Source organism: Microtus ochrogaster, unplaced genomic scaffold (assembly GCF_000317375.1).
Source record: "Microtus ochrogaster isolate Prairie Vole_2 unplaced genomic scaffold, MicOch1.0 UNK37, whole genome shotgun sequence".
In the NCBI taxonomy this organism is placed as follows: Eukaryota; Metazoa; Chordata; class Mammalia; order Rodentia; family Cricetidae; genus Microtus; species Microtus ochrogaster.
Window position 1 is genome coordinate 1541611 of NW_004949135.1, and position 14284 is coordinate 1555894.

General features: G+C 38.3%; 1 protein-coding gene and 1 pseudogene across 3 annotated transcripts in view; both read left to right on the top strand.

Moving 5' to 3' along the window:
• Positions 1 to 14284, top strand: part of Hace1 (HECT domain and ankyrin repeat containing E3 ubiquitin protein ligase 1) — a 102491-nt gene that overhangs the window by 63470 nt on the left and 24737 nt on the right. For all 3 annotated transcript variants that reach the window (XM_005368627.2, XM_026789985.1, XM_026789986.1), the window contains 5 exons: positions 2325 to 2436; positions 2533 to 2630; positions 2788 to 2875; positions 6701 to 6850; positions 7363 to 7559. In XM_005368627.2, the coding sequence (XP_005368684.1) occupies positions 2325 to 2436; positions 2533 to 2630; positions 2788 to 2875; positions 6701 to 6850; positions 7363 to 7559 (645 nt within the window). The remainder of the gene's footprint in view (positions 1 to 2324; positions 2437 to 2532; positions 2631 to 2787; positions 2876 to 6700; positions 6851 to 7362; positions 7560 to 14284) is intronic.
• Positions 8083 to 12695, top strand: LOC101990207 (annotated as a pseudogene).

Sequence of the window (14284 nt, forward strand, 5' to 3'; positions counted from 1 at the left end):
ACACAGATTTCAGAACCTCTCCTGAGTTCAAGGCCAGCCTGATCAACAGAGCTAGTTCCAGAACAGCTATGGCTGTTACACAGAGAAACCCTGTCTCAAAAAACCAAAAAAGGAAGAAAAAGTATTTGTACAGAAATATAAAACATATCTTTCCTCTTTAACTACTGGTCACCTGGAAAGCACAAATGGAAGAAGTTGGCTGTCCTTTAGTAAAGGTAGTTAGTATTATTAATTGTTACTTTTCCCATTGTTGCAAGAAAATACCCTGACAGGAAGCAACTTAAGAAAGGAAGGGTCTTAGTTAGGGTTGCTTTTGCTGTGATAAAACACCATGACAAAAGTAAGTTGGAGAGGTAAGAACTTATTTGGCTTAACACTTCCACATCGCTGTTTACCACTGAAGGAAGCCAGGACAGGAATTCAAGCAGGGCAGGAACCTGGAGGCAGCAGCGGATGCAGAGGCCATGGAGGGATGTTGCTTACTGTCTTGTTCCTCATGGCTTCCTCAGAATTTCTCTTATAGAATTTAGGACTACTAGCCCGGGGGTGGGGGGGGTGGGGGGGTGGCACCACCCACAACTCCATCAACGCTAATTAAGAAAATGGCCTACAGGCCTCCTACAGCCAGATCTTATTGAGGCTTTTTCTCAGTTAAGTCCCTCCTCTGAAGTGACCCTAGCATGTGTCAAGTTGATAAAAAATATGAAAAAGAAAACTTCAAGTATATTGTACATTTCACTGTTATTTAATAGTGGTTATATACACAGATGTTCACATAGTAACACACACACACATACACACACACACACACATAAAATCCATGTGTGTTACCCAAAAAATATTTAGCTCACAAACTAACATTTTAGTTTATCTTGAAGCCCAATATTTAGTATAACTGGAATGAAGAGATTTTGTGGTGTCTTGAAACCTGCTGGAAAAATGTCCTCCTTTGGGTATTGTCGGTACTGGATTCATTACGAGTGCACCTGAGTAGAAGTCCATACTGGAGTACACATAGTCCAATCCAGTAGGGATTTTGAGGTGGTTCTGAGGTTTCTTATGCATTGTTTGGAGAGAGGTGTGTGTGCATACTGTGTGCAGTTGAAGAACTAGGCTGTCAAGAGCAGTTTCAGAAGGGATATGTGTGCACAGACAGAATGAAATAAGGGTTCCAAACTGAAGTATCTCCTGTACTCGATCATCTCACTCCTGCTAATTATCTGCTCAGTTCACTTTCCCATTCCAGTGATGCTGGTACCTCTGCTGCATCTTCCAAAGGGACCCAGTGTCACCTTCTGTGCTTTTCTCTTTGTCTCCCTTAAATTGATATACCTGTTTACCTGTGTTCTGAGCAAGTTCTACCCAACTTTAAGTCATAGTTCAAACTGTGATCCTGCAAAGCCTCTGTCCTCATCCTTTGATTAATTTTTGTTGTTAATGGCTTTGCTTGTCCCTGTTGAGAACTTGGTATTGTGTACATATATATTCTGTATTAACTCAGTTTTTTAGGTATGTCAAGCAGTTTTCATCTGAAATTAATTTCTACTACTCTTATGTACTCAAATGACCTGCAGCATTTGCATATACTAGATGTTTAATATCAATTTCTGATTAATCATAAAAATTAGGCATTATTTGAGTTTGTTTTCCATGACAGATGAGTGAGTATAGTAAAATTTTCAAGAGTTCTTTATGTTTTTAGTGTAAAGAGAGGAGAGGCTGAAAGATAATAAATAAAATTGTATCTATTGCCTCAATTCCTAAGAAAAGAAATAAGAATGAACTAGGCATAAAAGATTAGTTTAAAAATCATTTATTTATGTGTGTATGTGTATGTGTTGTCATGCGCATGTGAGTACAGGTTCCTGTAGAAGCCAGAAGAGGACATTGAGTCCCTTAAGGTTGGAGCAACAAGCAATTGTGAGCTGTCTGGTAGGGATTTTGGGTATCTAACTCAGGTTCTCTACAAGAACTGTATGCTCTTAACTACTGAGCTATATCTCAAGCTCAAAAGTTCAGTATTTAAAAAATTAAATGAAACAGTATAATTTTTCTGGGTGTGAAAATGCATTCATATAAGCATTATTTGACTTAAAAGATTTAGAGTATGCTACATATCTGATATTAAGTTCTTTGATGTAATTTATGACTTTTTGTTGAAAACATAGGAATTAAACATACATTAGACAAAGTATTTTAATTAAGATCACTTCTTTGTGATTATTTATTGAAAAGTTAGAACATTAATGATTGCATTTTTTTGATATGGTAATTAGGTGTCTTAAATACTGATAACATATTTTTACTGTCATTTTTTGGGGTAGCCATTTAAAGATCGCTGTGAATGGTTTTATGAACATTTGCACTCTGGACAGCCAGACTCAGACATGGTGCACAGGCCAGTGAATGAAAATGATATTCTCCTGGTTCACAGAGGTATGTTTCACAAAGAAACTGATAAATGGATAAGCCATAGCGTAGTCGTTATTATAAGTTTTAATATGTTAAAATTAACCAATGCTACATATTTAGATTCTATTTTTAGGAGTAGCTGTGAAATTGTATCAAAAGCAAATTGTGCAAAACTAAAGCAGGGGATTGCTGTACGATTTCATGGAGAGGAAGGCATGGTGGGTATATAAAATGTCATAATACACTTAAAGAGTTTAATATTGACCTGATAAATACAGTAATTGAATTTAATTTAAATTTTGTTATTATTTATGAGAATATGTTGAAGTGCAATATATTTCTGTTGTTGCTAAATTTTATTTTTTTTGAATTTAGGGTCAAGGTGTTGTGCGTGAGTGGTTTGATATTCTGTCTAATGAGATAGTCAATCCTGATTATGCCCTGTTTACCCAGTCAGCAGATGGTAAGTTGTGTAGTCTAGACATTTCTGTGACTGCATTTTGTCTTCAATTCTTTTAATAGCCCTGTTGTCTTGGTGGATGAGATGCCAGAAGAGAAAGCTGAAGTTGGGAGTTTTGTCCTTACAGAGCTTTCTCCTAAACAGTTTCCAAATGCTTGTCTCAAGGCCCTGAAAACTTCTCTTTAGAACATTAAAATTTACTCAATTTAAGGTTTTTTGTTATGGTATTATTACTTTTAGTTGACATTTTCTTTTATAAAATGATAGTAGATGTACTTAAAAAAGTCTTTATTTGGAATAATAAATTTGGTAACCCTATTTGCATTTCCAAATTGTAAAGTCTATTGATCATGAAACTCGAGGCCAGTATTTAGGATGTTCCATATTAATTCATTTATTCATACTGCCTTTATTTTTAGTCATTTGAAGAGATCAAAATCAGGCAGCTAAAAAACATTGCACTTGGACTGAAGAGATGGCTCAGCAATTAAAGGCTAGGCACTAACTAAAAATAAAAAGCATGTGCTTAACCATATAATAAGATGAAGCACTGTTTGTGGAGATGGTTCTTGTAACCTATATAAAGATATAATTTAATACTGTAAACTAAATGCTAATGGCTACTAAGTCGTTTTGAGAAGAATATCTGAGAGCAAGCTAACTTAATAAAGACATATTTGAAGTGAAGATGGGATTTCAGTTTTCAAATGCTTTGTGTGTTTGCTTATTTCTCTTGAAAATATTCTTTCCCCAGTATTTGTACGGTTAAGAGCATTGCCTGCTCTTCCAAAGGTCTTGAGTTCAATTCCCGGCAACCACATGGTGGTTCACAACCATCTGTAATGAGGTCTGATGCCCTCTTCTGCCCTGCATACATGCAGACAGAATATTGTATCCATAATAAGTAAATAAATAAATATTTAAAAAAAAGAAAGAAGAGAATGTCTTACTATTTATAACTTCTTCAACCAAAGTAGCAGCAAGTGCCTGTTTAATGAGAAGAGTTAAGGGAGGCACCAGGATGGGCTATGGGGAAGGCAGAAGTCTGTAGGCATGTTTCTGTTCAACAGTATCTCTGACACACTTGGAACAATGGAAATTACTTGGGGATGTGTAACCTGTCTCTGATTGTTTGCTGTGATGTCAGTTTGGTGAATTTGGTGTTGGTGATATTTATGACGAGTTCAGAAAAACAAGAAGTTTAATTGTGTAGGCCTAGTTTTTAAAGCTAGAGTCAGCATAGATGTACTTCCTAACTGATATGAGTGAGAGCAGAGTGTATGTATGATCATACAGACTAAGATTTTAATCTGTTCATTTTGTAATTCATGTAAGTCTTTTGGTCATCATAGTGTTTATATATTCCCTGTTTTTAGGTGTGGTTGTTATGAAGGAATTACATTTGGGATTTAAGAATTCTTGATGTAGGCAATGTTTAGGTAGACCTAATGTATGTAGTATTGTAAAAAAGAAAATTTATTTTCTTATCAAATTAAGATAGAGACACAGTGTAGTTTAGTAGTTAAGAGTTTGGCCTCTGCAATGATAGTAGATGTGAATCCTGACTCGCTTTTTTTCCTGTGAACGTTGGGCCAGGAGCATAACCTTTCTGAACCTCAAACATTTTTTTTTAAATCATGAATCTGTGTTTTAGAATATGAATTTGGTTAGGTGATACATGAAAACACAGGTCAGTCCCCAGCACAAGGAGTGGGAAGTAAATATTAGATGTTCTTACTTTTATTTTTTTTTATTTTTTTTCTTCTTTTTTTTTCTTACTTTTATTTTTGAAATACTTTCTTATCCAATAGGATTTCTATCTTGAAAAATGTTCACTATTTCTTAAAAATACTTCAATAAACTTATTTGATTGAAAAAATAGTCAGATTTTAAATTTTTTTTAGATTTTGTGTTTTGTTTTTGCTTTTTGAGTCAGGTTTTTCTGTTTAGCCCTGGCTATCCTGCAACTCGCTCTGTAGACCAGGCTGGCCTCAAACTGACAGAGATGCTTTTGCCCCTGCCTCTTGAGTGCTGGGATAAAAGGTGTGTTCCACCACCACTCAACTTAAAATTTTCTGGATTTTTAAGAATTATTTTTAATTGTGAATATGTGTGCAAATGCAGATTATCATGGGTGCAAGAGATACCAGATTTCCCTGGAGCTGGAATTCCAGGTATGAATGCTGAGAACTGCACTCTGGTCTTCTGGAAGAGTGCCTTACCACTGAGCATCTCTCCATCCCAGTTAAACAGTTTTTAATACTGAAACTAAGAAGCTGGCAGGGTCACAGATATATTTGGATTTAAGTTTAACACAAGCTTTTAATGTTTTGTTCAAGTAAAAAATTATTTTTTGAAGATTTTTGCCTACATACTATTTTTCTTAATTTTCTTTTAAAGAATCCAGTTTTCTTAGAAACTTGTTAGTGAAGGAATATGCAGAACTAGGAGAAGAAAGTAGAGTCACCAAAGTCTTTGCTGGTTCATCTATAATCCAAAGCTTTACTACTTAAAAAAGTAAATAGTATGTTTATTTTCAGCATATTTTTTTAGAATTATGGTTATGTTTATTTTTGAAATCTTTGTGGCTGTTAATCTTGCCTTACAATAGGTCACTGTGAGAGGCAGTTCAGAGTGAATGATATGTTTCACATGCCTATTGAATCATCACAAGTTTCCAAATTTGCTGCTTAGCACCTGTATAGTGGTTACAGCAGTTTCGTCCAGTGTTGCACTGGAAAACTCCAAGTGAACTGTCAAGACAAGTATTTTGAGTGACTAGACATTTCACTTTCTACTACTTATCCACTTTTCTTTGCTGCTATTTCATTAGTTTTATCAGCTAGTCTGTTTTAGTCTTGTTGCCAGGAATAGTAGTCTAAAGCATCAACTCCGTGTATATTTTACTAGATGAATGAATGAATTTGTAATCCATGTTAATGGCCAGAAAATGTATTGAAGGAGAGATAAAGTCAAGATGTGGCTTTAGATTTTGTCATTGTATTAGTTGTTTGTTGTTGTTGTTGTTTTGGTAAAATACAAAATTCACCATTGAAGCCATTTGAAAGTAGATTGTGTGCTAGCTTTAAGTACATTTGCTATGCTATGTAGTTATCACCACTCCTAATTCCAGAACTTTTCCATCAACTCAAGGGGAGACTCTGTGTCTTTGATTCAACTCCCTCTAGCCTCAAGTAACACTAATTTATTGTGACTTTTTAAAAATTTGTCTATTCCATATAGTTCATAGAAATAAATAACACTGTTACATAGCTTTTAGCAATAATCATACCCTTGCTGTTTTTACTTTCGCTTATTAGTAGTTGTTTAAACTTATTTGCCTTTTGAAAGAATTGGATAAATTTTAGGTGTAGCAGATTTTCTGATTCCTAAGGCATCACATTCAGTGATTAGGTCTCATACTAAAGAGTGGTTATTTTTGTCATATTTTGTAGCTTTACATGCAACTCTAGTGAGTACTGGCCATGTATAGATGAATGAGGCAATGTCTGCCCGAGTTCATAGCTGAATAACTACTGCCATAGTTCCTAGAAAAATGTGTGTTGTAAATGTGTATGACCTTTTGTTGTGTTTTACCAGGATCTCTCGATATGTCAGAAGTGTTTTTATAACTTTCTCTCTATACACAGATTATCCTGAGAAGTGAGAATTAATGTTTATGTTTTATACTCCCATTCTGCTGTTTATGTGTTCTACAAAGAACTACATAATATAACCATGGCCTTTGAGTTACATGTGGATAAATTTTACCTGCATTCAATTGTTCTAGTGCATATACATCTTACTACTTTGTATTTATTTCAATAGGAACGACTTTTCAGCCCAATAGCAACTCCTATGTGAATCCTGATCACTTGAACTATTTCCGGTTTGCTGGACAGATCTTGGGATTAGCTTTAAATCACAGGCAATTGGTCAATATTTACTTCACACGGTCTTTCTACAAGCACATTCTTGGTATGGGTTTCTTGGTATTTCTGTAGACGTTTACATTGCTGTTTTACAGATTTTAGAGAGAACTGATAATAAGCATACTACCATTTTTATTGAAATAATTGCTATTCTGGTTAAAGGCATACATTCCTAAGGTATCTGAGGGCTAGAGGGAGAGAAAAATGTCTTTCTTTTAAGAAGGAGCACCTATAGACTTTTATGACTACCATTTTAGTGTATATGTGTTTATACAAAGTGTCCATTTTTATGTGCGTGTACCTAAAGTAATTGTTAATTCTAAAGCTTATAACACTTTCCTAAATAGCTGTCTCAAAGAAAGACCGCATTGTAGAGATGTGGACGGAATAGCAGCTTCATTTAATGGACTCTTAATTTAGAAATGAGCATCCATTTAAAACATGCTGCATTGATTATACTTTGCTGTTTTGCAGAGTATCTGTAGAGGGCAGCATTTTACCACTAAATAGGTAAAGGAAAGTCAGAAGCATGTAACTGCTGTTCTTGCAATTTTTTAGGTATTCCTGTAAATTACCAAGATGTAGCATCTATTGATCCAGAATATGCCAAAAATTTGCAGTGGATTTTAGATAATGATATTAGTGACCTGGGTCTAGAGCTGACGTTTTCTGTTGAGACCGACGTGTTTGGAGCAATGGAAGAGGTGCCTTTGAAGCCTGGGGGTGGAAGTATTCTTGTGACGCAAAATAACAAAGTGAGTATTCAGATTTTCACCTCATTTATTCTTAAAATGGTCCTGACTGTCAGTTTCTCTACATTATTCCAACATTTGCTAGAAAAATGCACTTTGTCATTGCTAGAAGATGAAAGTACTTAAGTTAACCAAACTATCACATTGAAGACTCGAGTTAGTTTTGGTCTGGTACTGTGATGATATGGTTAGCAAGGCAGTCTAGAACACTATTTAATTGATTGTGGAAGTTAGGCATCTACATTTTAAAAAATTTGATTGGGTCAGGTGGTAGTGGCTCAAGCCTTTAATCCCAGCACTTGGGAGGCAGAGGCAGGCAGATCTCTGAGTTCGAGGCTGGCCTACAGAGCGAGTTCCAGGACAGACTGCAATGCTACAGAGAAACCGTGTCTCGGAAAACCAAAAAAAAAAAAAAAAAAGGAAATATAAATTAAATGATGGTAGTATGTGCAGTAATCACTATTGTATATTTTAAAGGCTAGATCTTAAGGCAGTTTTTATTTGAACGTATGTCTGTGGTGTAAACATGGCGTGAGCAGGCATGTCTCCAGTGCCGATGCATGTGGAGGGCAGGCGACACTGAGCTGTTCTACTAACAGTTGCTTTTTTACCTTTATGGGTAGGGGTATTTAAACAGTATTTATTGACACTTAGTGTAACTGTGTACTTTGGTGTGACAATTATCTTAGAGACTTATACCTGGGGAACACTTGCGTGGGTGCAGCTGCATGTAAAGGAGTTCTCCACAGAAGTGGTGTGATCTGAGAAGCGACTTTCCTACACATCAGTTATTATGTGCCATGTGTCTATATAACGCTCTCTAGAGTCCATTGTTGAGTGAGAGAAAGAGTGGGCTAATGTGTGAAGTGGACGGTAGGCTCCGTGGGTGTGCATTGACTTCCTCACTTGTTGGCAGACGTCCCATGGCAGGCCTGCAGCGACCCATGGAAGATCAGAAAGCAAGGGGTAGCCGAGAGGATATCCACTTTTATTCTGTGTGTCTGAGTAATCTATTCAACACTGCTTTTGTTTCTTCTGCCTTATTTTTTTGAGACAATATCTCCCAGGAATCTGAAGCCCACTAATTTGGCTACACTGTCGGGCCAGTGATTCCCTGTGAGTCCTCCCCCCTGCCCCCCAAGGTTGGGGTTACAGAAGCACAGCTCCTTTCTTGGCTTTCACATGGGTCTGAGAGATCTGAACTCAGTTTCCTAAACTTGTGTAGCAGACAGTTTACTCACAGAACTATCTCCTGTACCAGATTAAAGTGTTTTAACATAGAAATCTCGGTGTCTAAACTTTGCATGTGTTTTCATGTTCCAGTAAATCCTACCTCTTGATTTTATATATATTAACACATACATACATAATTTGATTGTTTTATTATATCATCTATACATAACATTTGTTTTAAATTTAACTTAAATATTGATTATATTTAGTATAATACAATATTGTATTGTTGTATATTTCTGTCTTAGTGTTTCTATTGCTGCAGTGAAATACCATGACCAAAAAGCAGGTTGGGGAGGAAAGGGTTTTTTGGCTTATACTTCCACATTGCTGTTTGTCATTGAAAGAATCAGGACAGGAATTCAAACAGGGCAGGAGTTTGAAGCCAGCAGCTGATGCAGGTGCCATGGAGGAGTGCTGCTTACTGACTTGTTTCCCACGGTTTGCTCAGCCTGCTTTTCTTATAGAACCCAGGACCAGCAGCCCAGGGATGGCCTCACCTACTATGGGCTGTGCCCTCCCACATTGATCACTAAGACAGCTGGGTCTCATGGAGGTAGTTCCTCAACTGAGGCTCCTTCCTCTCTGATGACTCTAGTTTGTGTCAAGTTGACACACAATACCAGCAGCACAATGTCTGTTGAAATTTTGTAGACTGTAGATTTAGTAAAATGTGAAATATTTTTTAAAGGCCCAAAGATGTAGGCACATTTTTTAAAAGTATCTTCACTCTTCGAGGTTTTTATGCAGTGTATTTAGGTCATATCTCCATTCGTATTTCTTCAAGATCCGCTCCACCTCCTTTCCCTCCACATTTTTTTTTTTTTAAATAACCTACTAAGAACAATTTTTTGCCAGCTATTCCCCTCCTCTACTTCAGGGTGTGGGGCCATCTAGTGGTGTGTGGCGCACCTGTCAGAAGCTGAACCCTTAAAGAAACCTGATTGTTCCCACATTCCCCCAACCCCAGAAGCTGTCAACTTGCTGTAGATCCTCAGTTAGGGCGGTGACTCACAAACCTCTTCCAATGTGCACTGGACAGCCTTCCTGTGAGTTCCTGACTACAGCAGTCCTATTGTGTTCAGAAGACACAGGTCCCTGATTGCTGGCTCTTACAGCCTTTCTGCCTCCTAGAGAGCCCTGAACCTTGGGGAGGGGTGGCCATAGATGTCCCATTTTTGGCTGAGCACTCCACTTACACTGGTTTTCTGCCTTTGACCCGTTGTGAATTTCTGTGTTGACCACCAGCCACTGACCCAGGAAACTTACCTGACGACGGGTAAGAACTGCACAATGGCTAGAGAGTATTACAAAGTTAGAGGGGAGTGTGATCCTGTGTTCATTTAGCAAAGTGATAGTAGTAGGTTTATTCCTGGGGCTTCTGAGCTTCCCAACCATGGGTCCTTTGCTAGACTTACAGCACCAGGCTGTACTGTGGAGTGGACATTGATGAACCGCAGTCAGGAAGTGGTTGGCTACCCCTGACATATGAGCTAGTATTGTACCCGTTAGCAGATCTTGTCATGTTGGTTGTTATTACAGCCCACAGGGTTCAGGGCTGAGAAAGACTATTGATGGCTCTTACCTCCTAGGAGCACCTACTAGTTCTGTGAGCGCTAACCAGCAAGAAGGAAGCTTCCTGGTTAGTACCATGTTGATTTATCCATGCCCAATGATAAATGTTTGCTTTGTCTTCAGCTGTAGAGACTTACATCAAATCAAGAGCAATTGCAATAGCCTATACTGAAAACAGGTCTCAACAGTATGCTTGGCAACAACTTGAGGGGAAACATCCCATTCCTTGCATTGAGCAAGGAATTTTTCTTTGTCAATCATGGTCACATTTTAAAACTCATTGACTTTAATATTCTATTCTATTAAATTAGGATAATGATAGAGTATCTTATTAACATTTTTGTTAAGTGAAAAAGGCAAATATTAGTTGCCCTTAGATAGTAGTTTATAAAATATGTTCTTAGTTTTACATAATTGTGAATTGAAAACTTTAGACTTTATATTTTATACTTACACAAAACGATCAAGTTTAGTTATTGGAAATAAAATTGGGAACAGAGATTTTATTCATTCAAACTTATAGATATTTTTAGTCTTCCAAGTGACTTTATACACAGGACATAGAAGCCTAAAGCCATGAATATGGCAGCCCCAGGCAGCCAGTTCTGGGATGTGTTGTGCGATTGGGTAATTTCAATCAGTGCTGGGCAAGAGAAGAAGCTTTTTCAGTAGTGTTCGAACCCACGACTCATACAGCTAGCCCTTGAGCAGAGTGTCTGTCCTGGTGAACTCAGGATTTGGAGACCATGGTTCCAAGCACAGGACCAGGGCAGCTCCAGATCCTCCTCCACTCTTTGATGATATGCGTGGTGGCTATTCCAGCCTACCAGGAGGATACTCAGCCTAGGAGCTGATGTAGTCTTCAGTGTCAACCACGTGCCTGGAGACCCAATGGCCACATATGGCTGTGGCCTATGGCAGCTCTAGAGCAACTCAAGGAAAGGAGATAGTGTACCAAGAGTTACACTGTTTTGTGTCTGTGAACAAACTCTAGTTTTTTTGTTTTTTGTTTTTGCTGTGGACACAGCCCATGTAACCAAGAAGCTAAGTTTGTCTCCATCTATACATATCAGAACTGGAAAATGCACTACAGTCATGATGCGTTTCTGCCCCCACAGAAAGACCTCAATGCTCCTGATTCTATGTCATCACATATGTGCTGTTGGCTGGGATGACACTGGACATTTATAAAAAGTTCTCTGTTTTTCTGTCAGCTTAGCAGCTGTACATGAATCTACTGCTATTTGAATTATCATCTTCAGGTGGGGCCTGAAGTTAACACCCCACTGGCCACTTAGACTGTATCTTGGCAGGGCTTTCAGTTCTGCAGCCACTACTCTGACATGCTCGCAGTATGTAGGTTTAAATTAAGTCTCTTTTGTTCTGTCAGTAAGACTTGGGAGTGAAAGACTGGGGTGAAAATCTGCTACGTAGAGAGATTAAGTAGCAACTAGCTGACCTTGGTTTTTGGCTGGAGATACTATAAGAAACACATCTCTTCCCCCCTCCCAGAGCCAAGAGAGCTCAAACTTTAGTCCCCACCCTTTGCTTCCTGTGTTTTTTCTGTGTCCAAATTGCTGATTTCTCTATAACTAGTTCAGGTCAGCTAATCACAGGCTCTGCCCCCTTGATTCAAGGTGAACTTGATGTAACTCATTTATTTAACAGTCTCAGAATGTCACAGTGCAATCAAAACATCCCATAGCTGTTATCCTCAGAGGTGTTGGGCCTTTGTGCAAGCATAGCACTCGTATGGGTGTTACTGGTGGTACTGGTCCTGCTTCTGGACCTCCACCTGGCGACTGTATGCAGTGAACTGAGTACCTCTCGTGTCTTGGCCTGTAGTGGTTACATATGGAGGTAATCCTTAGTATGCTTATACTGCTGCTCTTCCACAGCTATGGCTGCTGTGTGGCCCTGGCCTGGACATCATCTGTGCTTATCTACTTTGTTGTGCATTCTATGTGGACTATACTTGGTTCTGGATGTCATAGGGGGCCTAGCCCCTCAGCAGTGTCTCCAGCTCTACCTGACCCCGGGAGTGGCTGCCCTTCCGCCCCTCATCATATACTGGCTGACCTTCATCTGGTCTGGTGACCGTGGCCTCAGGTGGCACTGAGTTTTCCATATATTGAAGATTTGGTTTCCTTGAAAAAAGAAAAAAAAAAAGGAAGAATGAATGGCAATGTGGTGCCAAAGCCTAGACCTCAGAAGTTCAAGTCCAGTGGCCTTCATCCTGTGTGAAACAGTAATTGAGTTGAAGAACTCAATTTTTTTAAAATATAGTGAGTCAAGTCCTATTAAACTGTAAATAGAAATATAAAAAAGAAAATAGTAATCTGCTTATGTTTTTAAATGTATATGAGCTTAGTGAATGAAAAATTAAACTTATTATTGTGTGATGGGGAAGCCTTGTTAACCAATTATCTTTAAGAGGTGGGACCAAGTTAGGGTGTGGTTTTCTGGGACCTGGAGAAAAGGGGTGCACAGGCCAGGTGCTCTCTCTCTGTGGTACAGTTGAGCTTGGACTTCCCATTCTGGTTTTGTGAGTTTTCCCCTTATAATAAATAAAAATGTAATTGTTTATATTTTAGCTAGCCTGGTTATTTCCCGAATCGAGTTAATTTTACAATTGTGTATGTGATGTATCTGTAGGAATATACACCTGCCATGGGGCAGGTGTGAAGGCCAGAGGACAGCTGTGGAGTGGTTCTCTCCTTCCAGCTTTGTGTGGGTTCCAGAGATTGAGCTCAGGTTGTCAGGCTTGCACTCTACGTGCCTTCATCCTCTGAGCCCTCTTCTAACTGTAGGATTGTCTACTTGGCGTGACATTTACTGTTTGAGTTTACCCTGAAGATCTATACTCAATTCAGAGTATTGAAATCACAAACTCTTTGTTAACTCAGTGATTGCAGATCAGCAAAAAACTGTAAACATGAAACATGATTCTAAATGAATACTGTATCTGGTGAGTAGACCCCCACTACTTTCAGACACATGTAACACGACGAAGTGGAAAGAGCCTTTCATCGACTCTGTGCTCTTTCGCTCTGTTTATGTGCCCCTCCTAGCAGCCCCTTCCATTCTAACATGACTTTTGTTTAGATTTTAAAAATGTTTGTTTTATTAGTGATTTTATTTTTATGTCTTTTGAAAGCTAGAGCAAAAGGAAAGTGATAGATAAATAATTATAAGTGATAATATGTTCATTTTGAGGGGGACCACTCATTGTGGTTTCATATAACGTTGGAATACTATGGTAATAAGGATCTCAAAACTTTATTTACTTTGTTGATTACAGAGTTTTGTAATGATCAGGATTGGTAGTAGCTGTTAATAACATTAATCGGCCATTAGTATGTTAATAATTCTCTCCTTGTTTTTGAGATAGTGTCTTAGTTTCTTTTTTGTTGCTATAAAGAGATACATGGCCAAGGCAAATTATAAAAGAAAACATTTAATTGATACCTGGTTTTCAATTTCAAAGGGTTAAGAGTCCATGATCATCATCGCAGAGATCATGGCATCAGGCAGGCAGACTTGGACTGGAGTAATAACTAAAAGCTTGCAACCTGATCTGCAGTTGAGGGGGAGGGAGAGGGAGAAAGAGAGAAAGTGTGTGTGTGTGTGTGTGTGTGTGTGTGTGTGCGCGCGCGCACGCGCTCGTGCATTTGTGTCTCTGTGTGTGTAAGCTGGGAATAGCTTGGACTTTTGAAACCTCAAGGCCTATCCCCAGTGACACACTTCTTCAACAAGACAACACCTCCTAATCCTTTCTAAATAGTCCACCAACTGCAGAACAAACATTGAAATATATGAACCTATGGGAACCATTCTCATTCACTTAGAATCTTCTGATATATTATAGACTAGCCTTGAACTCTGTGTGGGGACCAGATGGTCTCAAACTGTAATAGTCC